The 20133-nt window shown below is 36.1% G+C and overlaps 1 protein-coding gene across 7 annotated transcripts in view; it reads right to left on the bottom strand.

The window, feature by feature from the left end:
- LOC109056253 (oxysterol-binding protein-related protein 6-like) overlaps positions 1-19763 on the bottom strand; it is a 51992-nt gene extending 32229 nt beyond the window's left edge. For 4 of the 7 annotated variants that reach the window (XM_042763195.1, XM_042763197.1, XM_042763194.1 and 1 more), the window contains exons 1-2: positions 19495-19762; positions 4667-4946 (exon numbers count right to left, since the gene is read on the bottom strand). In XM_042763195.1, coding sequence (XP_042619129.1) covers positions 4667-4813 — 147 coding nt within the window. In that variant the 5' untranslated portion in view covers positions 4814-4946; positions 19495-19762. Of the gene's footprint in view, positions 1-4666; positions 4947-19494 lie in introns of all 7 variants that reach the window. The other 3 variants (XM_042763198.1, XM_042763199.1, XM_042763193.1) reach the window with 2 other exon arrangements.
- Positions 19764-20133: the final 370 nt, after the last annotated feature.

The following is a 20133-nucleotide window of genomic DNA, read 5'->3' as shown; positions in this document are numbered from 1 at the left end:
CTGTCTGTCTGTCTATCTGTCTGTTTATATCTATCTGTCTGTCTGTCTGTCTATATCTATCTATCTGTCTGTCTGTCTATATCTATCTATCTATCTATCTGTCTGTCTTTCTGTCTATATCTATCTGTCTGTCTGTCTATATCTATCTATCTATCTATCTATCTATCTATCTATCTATCTATCTGTCTGTCTGTCTATATCTATCTATCTATCTATCTATCTATCTATCTATCTATCTGTCTATCTGTCTGTCTGTCTGTCTGTCTGTCTGTTTATATCTATCTGTCTGTCTCTCTGTCTGTCTGTATCTATCTGTCTGTCTGTCTGTCTGTCTGTTTATATCTATCTGTCTGTCTCTCTGTCTGTCTGTCTGTCTGTCTCTCTGTCTGTATCTATCTGTCTGTCTGTCTCTCTGTCTGTATCTATCTGTCTGTCTGTCTGTCTGTTTATATCTATCTGTCTGTCTCTCTGTCTGTCTGTATCTATCTGTCTGTCTGTCTGTCTGTCTGTCTGTTTATATCTATCTGTCTGTATCTATCTGTCTGTCTGTCTGTCTGTTTATATCTATCTGTCTGTCTCTCTGTCTGTCTGTCTGTCTGTCTGTCTCTCTGTCTGTCTGTATCTATCTGTCTGTCTGTCTCTCTGTCTGTATCTATCTATCTGTCTGTCTGTCTGTCTGTCTGTCTGTTTATATCTATCTGTCTGTCTCTCTGTCTGTCTGTATCTATCTGTCTGTCTGTCTGTCTGTCTGTCTGTTTATATCAATTCAATTCAATTCAATTCAAATTGCTTTATTGGCATGAATGTAAATGATACAATATTGCCAAAGCTTACTATACATATACAAAAATAATAATAAAAAAATAATAATAATATAACAATAATAATAATTAAATGAACATCACAGTAATGGAACTGAATATTATAACATCTTAAAATATTAAACTGTAACAGATTATAATGTGTGAACATTTGATACCACAGTCTTTAACTTACATAGAAACACACAAACATACTAAGGATGACTGTGGTGCACAATAGGGTCAGACACACTGAGGTCACATGCATACACACACAAACGTTCAGCTGCTGTCTCTCAGGCTGTGGCATGTCCACACGTATCTCGCAGCCAGTGCTGCTGTGTGTCCCTCTCCTAATAGTATCTTTATTTGTTCTGTTTCACTAATGGCTGTAAAGTTCTTTATTAAGTTGGTGAATTTGTTAAAGTATAGGTTTCTTATGGATATGTATTTCTGACAGTGAAGGAGGAAGTGCGTCTCTGTCTCGATCTCTCCTGTCTGACAGTGAGCACACACTCTTTGCTCTCTGGGTAACCAGCTCTTTCTGTGTCTGCCCGTCTCGATGGCTAGACTGTGCTCACTGAGCCTGTACTTGCTCAGGATCCGTCTCTGCTTTGTGTCTCTGACACTCTGGAGATAATCTTCACATTCATAACCTGATTTTAGAGTTCGATAGAATTGTAATTTACTTTGTGTTTTAGTTTCTTGATCCCAATGTTCCAGATATGTATTTTTAGATTGTTTGATAATTTGATTTATTTCGATGTTTGGGTGAGAAGCAGTGCTGGTCTGAAACTGGTTAGTGTTAGTAGAGTTAGTCAGGTTAGTAAGTCTCAGAACTAGCTGACTGAGTGGACTCTTTTCAGGGTTCAGTTCTTGGGTTTGTAGCGCTTTAAAATGTACTGATTCTGTGGGACTTGATCTAAGATGCATTCAGAGTTTGAGGGATCTTTTATGCATATTAATAATCAATGGAAATCGGCCTAATTCTGCCCTACATGCATGATTGGGTGTTTTTCTTTGTAGTTTTATAATCATTTTGCAGAATTCTGTGTATAGGGCTTGTTTTTGTTTTTTGTTTTATATTGTTTTTGTATGATTATTTGTTGGACCCCAAACCTCACTTCCATACAGTGCTATGGGCTGAATCACACTATCAAAGATTTTACACCAAATTGGAAGCGGTATTTCAATATTTTGGAATTTTTTCTTGATAGCGTATAGAGCTCTTCGAGCTTTATCTTTGAGAGCATTCACTGCCGAACTGAAACTCCCCGATGCAGTGAGGATCAGGCCGAGGTAAGTGTACTGCATCGTGTGTTCTGGGGCGGTGCTGCCTAGACTGAACTGGTATCTGTGTTCCTGACATCTGGGCTTCTCCTGAAAGACCATAATGTTGGCCTTTTTGAGGTTTACTGCCAGGGCCCAGTTCTGGCAGTAGTTGTCCAGCAGGTCCAAGGTGCTGCTGTAGTCCCTGTGGGGTGGACGAGAGCAGCACCAGATCATCTGTGTACAGCAAAAGCTTGATGTTCTTGTCTTGTAGAGAGAGTCCAGGGGCTGTAGACTGTTCCAACTGCACCGCTAATTCATTAATGTAAATGTTGAACAGCGTTGGACTCAGGTTACAGCCCTGCCGCACTCCTCTTTTCTGGGTGAAGAATTCTGTATGTTTGGTTGCCAATTCGGATTGCACATTTGTTGTTTGAATACATTGATTTTATAATGTCAAAAACTTTACCCCCTACACCACTTTGTAAAAGCTTATAGTATAATCCGTCGTGCCAAATAGAATCAAATGCTTTTTTTTGAAATCGACAAAGCATGCAAATATTTTTCAATTTTTGGTCTGTTTTACGTGTTTATTGATTAGGGTGTGTAGGGTGTAAATGTGGTCAGTAGTTCTATGATTTGGAAGGAAGCCAATCTGACTCGGGCTCAGGACATCGTGCTCGTTAAGGAAGTTTACCATTCTATGATTTAAAATACTGCTAAATAACTTCCCCAGATTACTGCTCACACAAATGCCTCTGAAATTATTAGGGTCCAGTTTGTCTCCACTCTTGTGAATCGGGGGTAATGAGTCCTCGGCTCCAGATGTCAGGAAAAGCAGCCTGAACTAAGTACAGTGTTGAATAATTTGAGCACAGCTGTCTGAAGCTCAGGTGTGCTGTGTTTCAGCATTTCACCCAGAATGCTGTCAGGACCACAAGATTTCTTACATTTTTGGCTTTTGAGTTTGTTTGTCAATTCTTTAAATGTAATCGGGAAGTCAAGTGGATTTTGATTATTTTTAATTGTGTCTTCATAAGTTTGTAGATTTTTGTTTGATCAGATCATAATTGTCATTGAGCTGTTTTGGTGGGATTTCTTTATATAATGATTTCAAAATGTTTTGTCCAAATGTTTCCATCTTGTATTGGGTAGGTCTTGTGGTTTTGTTGTGCTCAGATTATTCCACATATCCCAGAACTGATTTTGATTTATTGAATGTTCTATTTCTTGTAAACTTTTGGTCAGATGGTGTTGCTTTTTTGCTCTAATTGTGTCTTTGTATTGTTTTAGTTTTGAACAGTATTCAGTTCTTATGCTGGTGTTGTATGGTTCTTTATGTTTCAGATTTGATAATTTTCTAAGTTGTTTTCTTAATGTTTTGCAGTCTGAGTCAAACCATTTTTACAATCTTTTGGTGTTTTTTTAATGAATTTTTTGCCTTTCTTTTTCAATTCACTTATATATGCTGCTTTTTGAAATATGTTATTGATTTCATTTGTAGCCAAATTAACACCATTTTTAGTTGTTTCAAATTTTTTATTCATAAATATAGTGATTTGATTTTTCAGTTCTTCAGAATTCAGGGCTTGGATGAATTTTTCTGCGCTGTCTGGAGTCCATTTGTATCTCTGCTGGACCTGATACATTTCACAGGTTTCCAGCTTGTTTTGTTCTGGTGTGTGATTTGTTTTAATATAAATGTTAGTTTGGTTATGGTCAGAAAGTGGAGTTTGCTGTTTGACAGACAGACTGTTTGATATATCTATCTGTCTGTATCTATCTGTCTGTCTGTCTATATCTATCTATCTATCTATCTATCTATCTATCTATCTATCTATCTATCTATCTATCTGTCTGTCTGTCTGTCTGTCTGTCTGTCTGTTTATATCTTTCTGTCTGTTTATATCTATCTGTCTGTCTCTCTGTCTGTCTGTCTATATCTGTCTGTCTATCTATCTATCTATCTACATACTGCAATAAATTTTTTATTTTTTATTAATTTTATTATTGTTGTTTTTAAATCCAAATAATCACTATATATCAGTGTGAATCAAACTATTTGCAGATTTGCAGTCCCTAGCTGAATTGTTCATTCCCACTTAAAAGCGTAGAAGTTTTGTATGTCCTGATTCCTCTTGGATCTTGTTGGTTTGATTTCACAGCTTATAACTCTTCTTTGAGTTTTTTTTTTTTTATTCTCATGGACAAAAAGAATAGGAAAAATATAAAAATAACACAAAAGAATGAACACATATTCACTATTAACTAAGAGTTTTCCCTGAACAAATTCCTAATTTGCTGCTTATTAATGGTTAGTTAGGTAGGTAGTTGTTAAGTTTAGGTGGAGTCAGTGATCTAGAATATGGTCATGCAAAATAATATTTTAATTATTAAAAATTAATATGTGCTTTACAAGTACAAATAAAACAGCCAATAATATGCATGCTAATAAGCAACCAGTTAATATTGAGAATTGGTCCTTAAAATAAAGTGTTACCAAAAATATTTTTTGAACCACTCTGAAAATGTGTGCATTCACTGTCACACAACCACAACTTTTCCCTTTCTCTGTTTCAAAAGTAAGTCCGTTTTACCTGTCGACTGTCTCTCTGAGATGAAGAGGAAGAGGATGCACTCTTGTGAGTGGGGGTGGAGCTCTTGTGTGAGGGGGTGGAGCTCTTGTGGATGGGTGTGGCTCCCTTCTCCTCCAGGCTGGTGGCTCGGCTTTGATGACGAGACATGATAGCAGCTGCTGTCTACCTTCTCCTCTCTCTCGACTCTCTCGTCCTTTCTTATTTAGTGTCTCTTCTCGTCCCTCCAAAGCACAGCATGACCAGTGAATCCTTGTGCAGCCAAACTACTGAGCACTTTCACCTGAAACACAAATTGTGGAGGAAATGAGAATTGGAAACATGATGACACAGAGGTCATAAGCAGTGTAAAGATTTCAGATTTCTAACTGTTCACTTTGTATATTGGCTCTGTGGTCATGGTTTCAGTTTGAACTGAATTTATGTCGCAATCACTGATGCAACGATTAAAAAATATGAGGCATTTATTGAAAACATTTATTGTAACACTGTATTCAATCTATTTAGCTACAATTATAATATAAAATTGTAAAATTTATTTAAAATGAAATACATTTAACAAGGCTTGGTGATATCAATTACTTTTATCACCTGTAAATTTTATATATATATATATATATATATATATATATATATATATATATATATATATATATATATATAATAACTTTAACTTTAAAAAACCCAGATAAATCATTTGTAAAGCCAAATGTTTTTTTAAGCGTTACTTCTTGAATAAACAACTAATGTTCATTTTATGTTGACATTTCCAGCTACAGACTATTTAAAAATGCAATCTTTATGTGAATCAGCAGTTTTTCTTATGTATGCTTTTTTCCTTCCAGCTCATTGGCCTTTTCTGTCTTTTACTGACAAATCAAGCAGCAAGCAGCAAGAAGCATATGGCCACAGCAATAAAAAGCACGGGTTATGAATGACACTAGGGCTTTGAAACTGGATGGTCATTGATCAGGGAAACTGTCCAGTGAGCATTGAGCAGAGCTCATTATGTTTTTCGCCCAGTCAGTGTCATTAAGCAACGTGCTATGGACCGTATGACATTCCTTGAGTTACAGGCTTCACTAGGGTTGGGAATCACAAGGAATTTAACGATTCTGGTTCAGGTTCATTTTTCAACTTAACGATTCCATCAAATCTCTCCTTAAAAACTTACTTGTCAGGATTAAATAAGAAACAATGAAGTTATTTTAAAAGGAGAGTACACTGAAAGCTTTGAAAATAAACTATAAATCAACCACTGCATTATTTGTTGGTAACCTTAACATTTTATTTGTAGATTTAACATTTGTAGATGGTCTAAAGCAAAAGAGATCTAAAAAATTCAGAAAATCTTTTAGAGCTCCTTTCTCATAATTTGTTTGAAAATTTATATATATATATATATATATATATATATATATATATATATATATATATATATATATATATATATTCTTATATATATGTGTGTGATTCATTTTACAATCCTTAACGCAATAAAATAATTTAACGCAATTTATGCAAATTTACTGAAGCAAAATTTCTATTCTAACCCTTTAACACAATTTTGCTTCTCTGCTTGCGATCAGATCATTTTAACACGTCACACGCGCTGTGTGAAGTACAGACTGAATGGATTGTCAACACATCCCACCGCTGTATGGCCAGATGAGACGCAAACTATGGTTTCTCGACTGGAAAACCAGTCTCGATAGTAAAGTTTTGATGGATGAAGACTGCAATCAAGTTTGCGGTGGCGTAGAGGAGTCGTACAGTAAGCACATTGTTTCCACACACATTCACGATAATGTTTTGATTTGTCATGTGTATGTTACTGTGTTTAGTTATTTTGAATGGATCAGTGTACTGTAGTAGATATATGCAGTCAGCAGGCAGTTAGTTTAGGGTTTATGGCATCACTATGTGGTCCTGTTTGGTGTCGCAATTTGACTTCTCTAAAATGTAAAAAAGCTATTTGCTGTTGAACTGTACACATACTATTTTTTTCTTTCATATGTGCTTATATGGGCTCCTTATATCATTTGGTTCTTTGGTGTCCTTTTGGAGTTTGCTTTTGGATTTCTTTTGGAGTCCTTTTTTGAAAAGACATCTACATTTATCTTGAAAAAAGCTTTCAGAAAATACAGATTTTTGAGAATCACCCTTCAACCATTTGGTTTACTTTGCTGAATATAGCAAATTATGACAAAATAAACATTTTAAACAAGGTAAATGGTCTATGCTTAATTTCATGAAGTGTGCGATTAATCGCGATTAATCACAGAAAAAGGGTGTGATTAATTATGTTATATTTTTTATTTCATGAAGTGTGTTATTTTTTGTGTTTATTTATATATATATGTTTTTTTTTATCACATTAATTAATAAATCTGCATATATAAAATTAACTAACTATTGTATTTTTTTGAACATATATTTATGTTTGAAATATTTTATTTATTTTGTGTCTTGTTTGTTATTTTGATTTTGTGAGATATATTTTTTGTTTATTTATTCTTTAAATAAATGTAGTTTTTTTGTGTTATTTGTGTATTTTACTTTAATTGTATTACAAGTAGGCCAACAGCGCCCCTTAAATAAATAAAAGGATTTACTGAACAGGCATTAGGACCCGGGGAGGGTTAGGGTTATGAATCATTCAGGCAAAAGTTTGCTTCAAGATTGACCACACCACTGACGTGAGCTTATTGCTACACCTTGAGCACATGCTATTTGTCTTATGGGATTACAAGGCATATCGGCATAATGTTTATATGATGTTTATATTTTAAGCCATTATCGGTGGATTCCGATAACGTTCCGATAATATAATTGTGGATCCCTACTTCCTGCTGCAGTATTGATTAATCATGCAGTATGGAGAGACTCTGATCAGCTTAATTAGACCCAAAGGAACACACACACACACACACACACACACACACACACACACACACACACACACACACACACACTCATCCTGATGGTTCGATTCTACAGCTGTGTGAGACAGTTTAAGAAAAGCTGTTCCAAGAGTGGGCACAGTTACAAGTGAGATAACAGGATACATCTGTACTGGCCTTCCCAACACAAACATGCTTAGCAAGCACTCTGGGGAAAACACAAACACTGCATGAACACACACATCTAGTATAATTTAAGGGCTTCCACCCCTCTTCCAGCACATTAACTGAGCCGTGGGAGCCCGGGGAGAGAGACGCGGGGAAACACGCATCAGAAGCTCAAATCGCCACGTGAAATGCTAATGTTTCCATCAGCAACTAATTTACCATTTTCCCTCCACAAGAGCTTCACATACTGATAAATGAAACCTGCACTGAGCTCAGCTAACATCTCAGTGATCTGACTACTGAACTGAAAGCACAAACGTGTTTATTGATCTGTTTTTTTCTCTGTTTTTAGGTCTTGTCACAGTTTACACAAAATTCTCCATCAGCTACACACACACACACACACACACACACACACACACACACACACACACACACACACACACACACAGAAAGAGTCAGTGTGAAAGTGTGAAACACCTCTGATAGTGTAGCAGCAGCAGACTCTCTGGAGACGGTCCAGTAAGGTTGCCTGCAGTTAATGAAGCAGGTCTCAGTGTTTATTTTTACTCTTTCTCACCTTCACAGCTCTAATGCTGTGTTCAAGGCAGGTTTTTGAGCCCCTAAATCACGACTTCAAACCATGACTCATGACTTTGTAGCGTTCCAGGCAAGTCATGCCAAACTTCCTGAGCGCAAGGAATTGTAGCTAGATTATTCAATTTACGGCAACGTAATATTGTCCTAAAGTCTATTTCTCACCATGTACCACTTGATTAATACACAAGTTTCACAATTTGAGTTGAATTAATGAAATAAATGAACTTTTCCATGACATTCTATTTTATTGAGATGCACCTGTATATATATATATATATATAAAACCAAAAAAAATCAAAGTATATCTTTATCACTTAAAAAAAAAGTCGCTTCACATTTGCTTGTGCGTCATTAAAGTGAAAAACTATTATTTAAACTATTAAAGCGTGAAAAAGTATCTCCATTTGAAATGCAAAATGTCAAGATTTTAACTATCTGTACAAACTCTTGTACTTTGATTCCAATAAAAACTGTCAATATAAAATATAGTACCATGATAATCTAAAAAAAAAATCATACTTTTGTGCCATTTAGTTGCAAAGTGGCAAACATCTAAGGCCAAAATGATCCATTATCTCAGAGAGGACCAGCCCCACTGGAACATTCCACTGTGAATCAGAAGAGGAGTGAGTGATGGACGTCAGCAGGAATGTTTTGCGAAGTAGATTATGCTAAACAAGGACACAATGCGCATTAGCCCAGAACAATGTCATCTTTCCAGCAGCTGATGACAAATGAAGAAGTTCGTCGCACAAAGCACCAGCTGTCACTGTACATCAGCACAACACAAAGTACTCAGATCCTCTTCACAAGGGTTCCAGACGAAGCCACACAAAACACAAAGAGGAAGAAACAAAGATGGATACTGTAGTATGGAAAGTGGAAGAGAGAAAAGAGAAGTGGCACATTTATATTTGTTAGATATCTGAAGGTGGAGGGTGTCATTTCTGCACTACTATGGTCACCATGAACTACAAAAATAATTACTGTTTTCAAACAGGTTTCCTGAATGTTTTCTCTTGGTTAGACCTGCTCCCTACCTCGCACCGGGCCCCACGTCAGCAAAGGACGGCCCTGCTTCCAGCCCACTTTACTGTATACTAGTGCCCTATGAAATCTGAATCATTTTTCTGGATTCCATTATAATGGTTTAATAATCAGTAATTAAAAAAAAAACATGTTTGATCAATTGAAAACATGAAACTGATACAATTTAACAATTTCTTAAAAGTTAAACAAAAACTTTTTTTTCTGGATTACATTTTAATGGTTTAATTGTTTTTTTAATCAGAAAGCACATCCAATCAATTCCATTTTTGTGAATTTAATGTAGTAATTTATTACCATTTTTACAATAACAGCTATGTGATTTTTTTTTTTATTCTGTCACCACAAGAACCACAAACATGACGCTTGTGAGGCATACAAAACAACGCCATTCCTTCACACACAGAGACATACGGAACATGCAGATGACATAGTTAAATAGGCTTTTTTTGCATTTTAATATTCACAGACACCAGTCCATATCGTGATTTGGTTATGTGTACAGCGTTACTTTTGATTTATTTATCCAAAAATCAATGTTGTACGGTTTACTCTATTTTTATGACTAACCCTAACCCTAACCCTACACTGAGGAAATCAGAGGGCCCTACCTTACTAACAATGGTTTTCGAATTTTCAGAAACCCTTTGTCATTCACCTGACGTGCGACGCCCTTAACCGAAAACACAAAGAAACGAAAATGTTTTATTTGACAACTTATTTGATAATGTGATATGTACTTTAAAAGGACATTGACATTTTTTTATGATTAAGCTTATACCGTTAAGCAAACTTGTATAGTTTATAATCAAGCACCAAACTCAACTTACAGAAGTAAAAAATTTTGAAAATAAAGGTTTATGAAATGAACCTAAGATAAACCCTAAACATTACTGTGAATTACAATTCTGAGTCATATTTATGCCTTAGTTCCCAAGAGTAGCTCAGGTAGAGTAACACACAGGTTTCACAGCAAACATTAAATATGAATGTCCCAGGACTGTCCTGTGAATTAGGTATGGTGTAATCCAGGAGCGTATCCTGTGAGATTCCCTGTTAGTATTCCTGCCGTCCAACCAGGTTCTGCAGTAATGATTATTTTCAGGGCTTTTTGAAATGAAATCCTCCTCAGGAGGCACTCCAGAAGGGTTCCATCTTCGGTCGTTCCTCATGAGCTGCTCTGTGAGTTTGGTTTATATCAGGTACACCATTCAGAAACGTTTCATTTCCACTCTTTTCTCATTCTGTAATAAGACTGACAGCTCACAATCCTTTACAACATTACACAGTAATGGTTCTTGGTTTCAGATCGGATATGACCGAAGGTAATGACAGTTTACTGAAGGAGTCAGATGTTAATTCAATGAGAGCTCAGACTGTGAGCCATTTGTGACTGATGAGTCTGAGACTTTGAGATTGAGTGGTTTGAACTGATCTGCTAAAATGAATTAGCTCACGTCACTAATTCATGAATCGAACTGGAACTAGTTCTGAATAAAGACCATTTTAAACATGTAAAAGCAAGTGTAACTTTGAACTGAAAGTGTCATGAATACTAGTGTCGTCATGATACTGGAAATTCTAAACTGGAACCAATATCTTAAAAAAATTATCAACATTAATTATTTTACTAATAAATGGGATAATGGGGAAAACCTTCCCCCTAACATACACTGTTAAGGGAAATGGGTTCATTCTTCCATATTTATCTCACATTCAACTATCCCTCAGCAACAATGCAGACTGATGAAGACCTTTAGAGAATGTTGTTGTACTCAACCGTGTCTGCTAGATTATTGCACTGAGCAAACCCCCACACAATGACTAGGTCACATTTGGTGTGAGGTCTGTGAGGGGCCCACGTGCCCCATACTGTGCACAGATCAGCTTCACTGCGAGTTCCAGTCATTTAAAACCTCATAAATGTCACTGTGAGTCAGCGCTTGCAACAATCATCAGTACAGGACTCAATATGCATGCCAGTCACAAGCCTCTATTTCCTGTCCAGTTCAACAGTATAAAGGCAAACAGATTTAATGTGCACATTTGAAATCAAAACCAAAAATAGTTTGAAATATTAAGGAACTTAAGAAATCAGCTACCAACATCTAAAGTAATTATGCAATGAAGTGCAACAGTGACTGCATACTTTTTCAGCACTTCCTCCATAGGGATTACAATTTCTCCAATAAATGTGTTAAATCAAAACCAATAAGCTTTAACACATCACCACTTTATACAAAATCATGCAAAGATACAGTCTGTGTGCAGACTGAAAAAAAAAAAATCTTTATTTGACAGAAAAGAATAAAAAACAATGGTGCAATGCAAAACTACTAATATATTAAAGTTATTGATAATGGCATTTGGGTAGCACTTTAGATTAGGGAACACATATTCACTATTATGTAAGAGTAATCCTTCAACAAACTCATAGCATTCTGCTTATTGATAGCAAGTAGTTGCTGTATAGTTATGTTTAGGGTTAATGGATCTAGAATATGGTCGTGCATAATAGGGATTAATATGAGCTTCATAAGTATTAATAAACTGGTGTTTTAATAAAAGTATTAATAAAATGGCGCTTGTTTAAGATGCTGAATGTCAACATATCTGCTGAAGAATTTTGTTCTTCAGTAGTTATGTAGTTCAGTGGTTCGCAGGGGCCACTGCCTGGGGACAAATCTGTTTTTGTGCCTGCCTCTTTTTTTTTACTGTTCTAAATTGCTTCTTGGAGGGTAAAGACCTGGAAAACCATAGACTGTAGCCAATGCCTGAGCATATAATAAAGTTTGTTAAAGGAATGGTACATACACACACAAAAATTCTAGATCATTTCCTAATGTCACTTCAATCTTATATTACTCTTTTTTTCCCTTGAAAGAAAATAGATGTTTTGCTCATTAAGATGTGTGACACCAGGCTTGCCATCATTTCTGTCACCAGGTTTGGCATCATCAATTTTACAAGCCATTTTATCTACCTAAAAGTATAAGACAGCAGCCAATTTATCATGCTATGAGTAGCTCACAACACTAAAAGTTGTCAACATATGAAAGCATGAATGTGAACATTTTCAGCAAGTAAAAACCAAACATCATTCTGTTCATCACAGATTTTACGGCTTTAAATATAGTGCACAATTTATGGACCACTTATATAATTCTCTCATGGTGTTTTCTGGTCCTTTTTCGGTTCCTAAAAAAAATGATGTTGAGGGGAGCTGTGGGTTTAAGAGCCTTCTGAAGTGTATTATCTCCACCATCTTTTGATCTGTTCCAGGCTGTTATGTTTGCTTTAGCTCACCAGCTGTTCCACCTCCTGTCTGCAAGCAGATTAGACACCGTAGCTTATGAGGCCAATCAGCGTAGTGTCATCTACAAGCTTTACAGAGAGGGGTCAACTGAGGTGCAGTAATTAATGTTGAGAGATAAGAGAAGTTCCAGTGCTGGTGTGTGCCATCTCAGCCTCACACGGTTTCCTGTCAGTTAGCAAGTCTGTTCTCGTGCAGTAGTGAACTACTCTGTGGTCCTCTAAAGCCCCTTTCACACTGCACGTTGGACCCAAAAAATTGCCGGAATATTGCCAGATCACCTTCTGTGTGAACGCAAACACGTCCTGGGATTGATCCCGGGTTGGGGACCTAGAACAAAAGCCAGAACCAATGCCGTGTCGTAGTGATGATGCATGTTATCGTGCAACTCTTTTACCAGGAGTTTTGAAGGCAGATCAATGTCCGTGACGAAAAAATAGGTGCAAACTATAATGAAGCAGAGATCAAGTAGTTCCTCACTATCCACACTGAAGCTGAGATCGTTTGCCAGCTTAAGTGAAAGTTAACGTGCCTAGCATTTTCGTCTCGTACATTACACGTCACATCCTGATGTCACGTGCCATTACAAGACCTTTTTACGGGTTGTGTGTGAACGCACGCACAGATTCCAGGAAATCACTGGCAGTGTGAAAGGGGCAAAATCTAGCGACCTGGGAACAATTGCCGGGACACATTACCCGTGTATTTTCCGGAATCGCATACGGGTTGTGAAAGGGGCAATAAGAAAAGAAAATTAAGAGTAAATAGATGAATTTTTTTTTTTTTTTTTTACGATTCTCATAACAGTCTCCTGTGGCGGCTATGATACCCTTCTTCCATTTGTACATAGCTGACTGCTTGAGGAACTTCATTGCTGTAGGGGTTCTCCAAAGTTGTGGGTTAGATCACCCAAAAATGAAAATTCTGTCTTCATACCACCTTCACAAGCTTTAAATATGACAAAAACAGCATCATAAAAGAGGCCCATAAAACTTAGTCATAGCAGAGATAGCTCTGTGTGAGGATCTGGTGGAAATGACATTGTTTCTCACAAATAGCTGTCATACGACTTGATAAGTCGTATGACATGATAAGTTGATTTATCTGCGTTTTAATATGCCTGCAGTCATGGAGGTACTGTAGAATCTTCTATGGCTGCAATATGCTGTGTTTTCCGCCAACTGGCAACCCAGGCTGTCAAATACCATTGGGTAAACTGGCAGTGGGCGGAATCACACAAAACAAAAACAGACATTCCGACACGGAATGCACATTTTCAAAGCAGAATAACTGGCTGCCGCATTGGATTTTGGAGAAACAAGAACCTAGCATGTTTCCTGAATATCTGCAAACACATTAGGGTATTTTTATGATTTAGTACTGTCAAAAAATACTACTATCTTTAAACTTCGCACTAAACACAGACCTTATTTCAGGCATTTAACCAAAAAATAAATAAATGAAATAAATGTTCAAAAACCCACTGACTTGATGGAACTGGAAATGCTAAAATGATAAATGTGATTCCAGATTTTGGCCTACATAAATATGTAATGCCTGCAGCACTCTATATAGCATTCTCTTTTTTTAAGATACATTCATCATTCCTGGAGCCCACGAGTGTTTGTCCCATTCCAGACAACTCCTTTTGTGGTCCAGAGACAAAAGACTAATCATGTTGTATCCAACCTGATTCTTTTTTGGGTAAACACATGACGTCAGTCTGTGGAGTGGTAGCAGCTTTTTTGTAATGATGTGGTTTCGCTGGCATCTCGCGCTGCAGATGTTCATTTCTGTATGTATGTTTGAATATGATTAACTGCACTGGCCCAGTGGAGTCCCACAGGGGTGCATGAGAATATAAGCAGTCTATGTTTTGTCTTCTCTAGTGGAACATTCCTGCTTTAGGTTCACTTTCTTATAATCTCCCATAATTATGACTTGGGGAGCTTCTAGATTCACTGATTATATGTTCAGCAGGCAAAAATATTTAAAATATAATAATCTAGTTTCTTATAACTCTGTGAAACTTGTGAGCACCAAGAATTGTTTCACACAACTAAGCCTCTGTGAAAATGAGGACAAAAGAAATGGAAAGGTCCTTGCTTGTTTCAACAGCAAATCTGTAACTTCTGAGTAAAGTTGTAGTCACATTAGTGGAATTTCAACCAAATTTTGCTGGCAAAAAGAGGTCAACTGTCTAATTTCAACAGTGCAGTGATGCATGAAGCAAAGCTCACTCAAAAAGTCATTTTCAAACCAAGCAACCAATGCAACAAGCTCTCAAACTAAATTCCAGATCAAGTGGATTTCTATTAAAATGACTCAATTCACAGAACAACGGTAAATGTGATGCATGTTTACTGTTACAGATGTCTGGATGGGAATGAAAAATGATCTTGAAAAACTAAATTATGAGGTTGTGAGTCGACTAAAAAAAAAGCAAGTGGGTAAAGTTCATAAATTAAAAGAACATGTTCTGAGCAATGAATTCAGTTAATGCTGTTTTATGAGGTTCACCGGGTTCTGAGCTTATAGGCTTATTAATAAAAGAGGTCGATGGGTTTGCAAATAATCATGAAATCCTTCTTTCATATTTCTCAAAATATCTTCGTTTATGATACACCGAAGAAATAAAGTTTTGTCAGTGGATACTAGAATAATAGCATCTTTTCAGGGCCTCTTAAACGGCAACATTTTTACAGTGAGACAGTACTGTCTGATAGTATTAACAATATTGTCCCAAAAAACTCAAGAACTAAAAATTTGATTGGCTCAGAATAAAAACTATAATGACAGTAACAAACAGCATTTGCTGTGAAACAAATAGTTTCTTTTTTGCCTTCTATATTTTCCAAAAGTGTGCGCAGAGTACAAAGCTTTTCTTATCGCACTACTTCAACCTGTATGAGGAGAAAACACAAAGGCTGACAGTGAACAGATGGACACACTAATCAACCTGCTGAACCCGACTCAGTCCTGCCCTCTGTAAAGTAGGATAACGTCCCGTGAAAGACACCAGCCAAGATACGGGAAGAATCAAGCGCTTCTATGAAAACTTGTCTGGATTAGAGCGAGGCAGCACACAACACACAAACTCAGACAAGCACACAGCGCACTGGAGATTAAACTCATTGCTTTTATTGATCAGGATGTAGCTTTTGTTCTTTTAAGTGAAACACCCCCACCCCACCATAAAGCATGGGTCAGCCAGAGTAGCCCACTTATAAAAACCACTGCTGCTCAGCTCAAAAACACACACGTGCTGGGAAACTCCAACACAGCACACTAATTAGTGCTGTTTGCTGAGACAACCACCACTATTATTATTGCTAATGCTTATGTGTAGGGGTGTGTTGAAACCCACAACTGTAAGTATTAAAGGCAAAATTCACCTAAAAAAGATTTTTTATTTTTTATTTTTTAAACCTGAATGCACAGTCACATTAGCCAAAAATTAAAATCCTAAAAATGTTGGTGCAATTTCACAGACAAAAAAAGATGTCAACAGACATGTAAGAAGCGCAGGTCGCACAGAAGTAACTTTCAAAGCAAGCATCTTTCTGTTTAACAGTCCAGTGAACTGCTGTGACCATCTTGATACAAACAAAATTTCACCCATGGAAATTTGCAGACAAATGCTGAATGTGACCACTTCAACTTCAATTCAAAGTTTAATCTGATGTACTAAAACTACTACAACTAAAACTTAAGTAAAAAAGAATTAAACTTAAAAAGACGTTTAAAACAGCATATAAAAATACTAAAACTAATAAGAGGTTGTTTAAAATATCATGGAACAATATTTCTAAAATGTTTTATTGATTTATTTATTTTTTAGTCAATGTGTTCTAATATTGTTTTGGACCCCACTGACCTTCATTGTATGCATATCTTTCAAAATATCTTCTTTTGTATTCGAGAATCAGAATCACCTTTATCCCAAAGTACCGTGGGTTTATTGGTTTGTCGGGTGTTTAACAATGACCGTAAAATACAAGAAATAAAGAATATTTATAATATAAACACTGCAAGGTTAGATCAGAAAGTAAAAAAGAGAACATGAGACCAAAATGAATATAAAAATCTGCACTGTTTGTGCGACAACATTAATGATGCCTGAAATCACGTGCTATGTCGAGGTGTGAGATTATTTCTCCAGACAATATGAATAACAACTCTCCACACTTTGCACTGTCACCCTTACAGGTGTTTCTGACCCTATAAACTCTCATAGCGATTGTCCACTCAGACTGTGTCCATGACGATAACATTCCTGTCCAGCGTCGTGCATAAATAATTAAAGCAGTCTGTAATTGGCAGAATCAACCACTGGGTCAGTTTACAACCACTGGAGGGTGTTTTTATCGTCTAGTGGCACGTCGTCGACACGTCTCTACTAGTGCAGATGACTGAGGAACAGTGTTTCCTGAATGAGGTCCACCTACATACACACATGTCCAAAATGAGCCTCGATTACGTAATTATAATGACATAATGCACTTAAGAAATAAAAGACCAGCAAAATGTAAATGACAAGAGTTGTAACAACTCACAATGCAACCTGACCTCACACAGTTTTACACCACTGCCTTGCCATCAAACCGAGATCACGCTCAAACAGTGCTGTTACTGTTAACTAACATAAAAACTTAAAAAATTTAAACTATTATATAAAGATTAATAAAAATCTGAAAATAACGCTGAAATAAAATAAAAGCTGAATAGAAATATTAAAACAACTCATAAAAATAAAAGCACGTAAAAATACTATATATATATATATATATATATATATATATATTATATATATATATATATATATATATATATATATATATAGTACAGGTCAAAAGTTTTGAAAACATTACTATTTTTAATGTTTTTGAAAGAAGTCTCTTCTGCTCATCAAGCCTGCATTTATTTGATCAAAAATACAGAAAAAACAGTAATATTGTGAAATATTATTACAACTTAAAATAATAGTTTTCTATTTGAATATACTTTAAAAGAAATAATTTATTCCTGTGATGCAAAGCTGAATTTTCAGCATCATTACTCCAGCCTTCAGTGTCACATGTAACATCCAGTCTATCACATGATCATTTAGAAATCATTCTAATATTCTGATTTATTATGAGTGTTGGAAACAGTTCTGCTGTCTAATATATTTGATGAATAAAAGGTTAAAAAGAACTGCATTTATTCAAAATAAAAAAAAATTCTAATAATATACATTCTAATAATATATTTTCTTCACTATCACTTTTTATCAATTTAACACATCCTTGCTGAATAAAAGTATTGATTTTATTTAAAAAAAGAAAGAAAAAAAATTTACTGACCCCAAATTACTGACCAGTAGTGTATATTGTTATTACAAAATATTTATATTTTAAAAACATAGATTTTTTTTTTTTTTTTTTTTTTTTTTTTTTACTTTTTATTCATCAAAGTATCCTAAAAAAGTATCACGTTCTGAAAAAAATATTAAGCGGCAGAACTGTTTCCAACTTTGATAATGAATCATCATATTAGAATGATTTCTAAAGGATCATGTGATAATGATCCTAAAAATTCAGCTTTGCATCACATATAAATGATAATTTAAAGTATAATAAATTTAAAAACAATTATTTTAAATTGTAATAATATATCACAATATTAATTTTTTTTTTTCTGTATTTTTGATCAAATAAATGCAGGCTAGATGAGCAGAAGAAACTTCTTTCAAAACATTAAATATAGTAATGTTTGCAAACTTTTGACCTGTACTGTATATATATATATATATGTGTGTGTGTGTGTGTGTGTGTGTGTGTGTAATAGCTTATTCAAAATATTATTACTACAATAGTATATAAAAATAAAATGACACTGCATGTAAAATACAATAAGAAAGCAAAGCCTGAAAATAATGTTTGTTTGACATTAACTGTGTACCCATTGAAGCTGTGCATGACCATACAATCATATGGGCCATTTTTATTTGTGGATCCTAACAGCCCCCATTTACTCTCATTATATAGAGCAGCCTGGACATTCTACTAAATGTCTCCTTTTGCGTTCCCCAGAAGAAACAACCAGATTAAACTTTTTAAACATCAGGATAAAAGTACTAATTAGCAGATAAGCTCAGACGGACTCTATCAAAAGCGCAGGTGTGTTGAGGTGATGCTGCTGCTGCTGCACTGTGGAGCACAGAGGGTTAAACTAGAGGACTCACAGACAAACTAGCCGTCTTAGAATTAACTTAGAACTGCTCAAAGCGTCAGGTTTATCACAACAACTTCATTTAAGGAAATACTTGTGTCTCAAGACACACCGCAATGTCACCGCCTGACCTTGGGTTTTTGATCCCTAAAGAGTCGCCCGGTGGTGGACAGCAGGGTCCAGGTTCACCGGGCCAGACGCCCATCCGCACCCAGTCAGGTGTTCTCTAATAAAGCCTGAAGCGTTAAAACTCAACAGACAGGTGTTTATCGCGCGCATCATTTCAGTGCAGCACGACCGAATAAACAAGGGTTTCGTGTTTCGCTCCTGTGGGGTCCGGCTCTTCGCATACGAGACCCAGAATAAATCACAATCCCCACAGGCTTCGCATGTATGAGTGACATACAGTAATAAGCGGAGGAATAACTAACTCTAGCGGAGACTTTCCCATCTGCCGTTCATCCGTTATAATCAGCTTATCGAGATCTAGAGGACACCGGACCTCTCGGGAATCACGGAAATTAGCCGTTGGTGGGTGAAAACGTAATAAAAACCACGAAACGCAGGCAGTAGGCTACGTTACGTACCAGCGGTTCGGTGTCCACATCATCTCTTGGCGCAGAAGAAACCCGATGCGGAGCTGTAACGTGTGTCGCGGTTAAAGGTTTTTCATCCCGCTCGTTCCCCGCAGGTAAATCACAGACAAACTGGAGGAGAATGTCACGGTTTGGTGAAGAAAGTGAGGAAAAGTGCTGTGTACGGCTGCATTTGAAGGCAGTTTATACGGATGCTGCGGTAGCGGTGAACTGAGGTCTGCGGTAAAGACCGGACCGGATCTCATCCCGAGACTCTGCTGAGACGCAAAACCCGGAGCCTGGACTCCGTCACGGATTCCGACTGCTACATTTGAAGAATGCAATTAGTGCTGGCAAGCGATTAATCGTAAATAATCGCATCCGAAATAAAAGTTTTTGTTTACATAATATATATACTGTGTATATTTATTTTGTATATATAAATATGCACACATACAGAATATATTTTGAAAATATTTGCATGTATATACAATTATATTCTTATATGTAAATATATTTAATATATAAAAAACATTTTTCTTAAATATATACATGCACGTGGTTGTATTTAAATATACATAGGTAATAAATAATATACACAGTATACACACACATTGTTATGTATACAAGAACGTATTTTGGATGCGATTA

The sequence above is a fragment of the Cyprinus carpio genome, chromosome A9, assembly GCF_018340385.1.
Source record: "Cyprinus carpio isolate SPL01 chromosome A9, ASM1834038v1, whole genome shotgun sequence".
Taxonomy (NCBI): Eukaryota; Metazoa; Chordata; class Actinopteri; order Cypriniformes; family Cyprinidae; genus Cyprinus; species Cyprinus carpio.
This window is presented reverse-complemented; position numbering and strand designations above follow the sequence as displayed.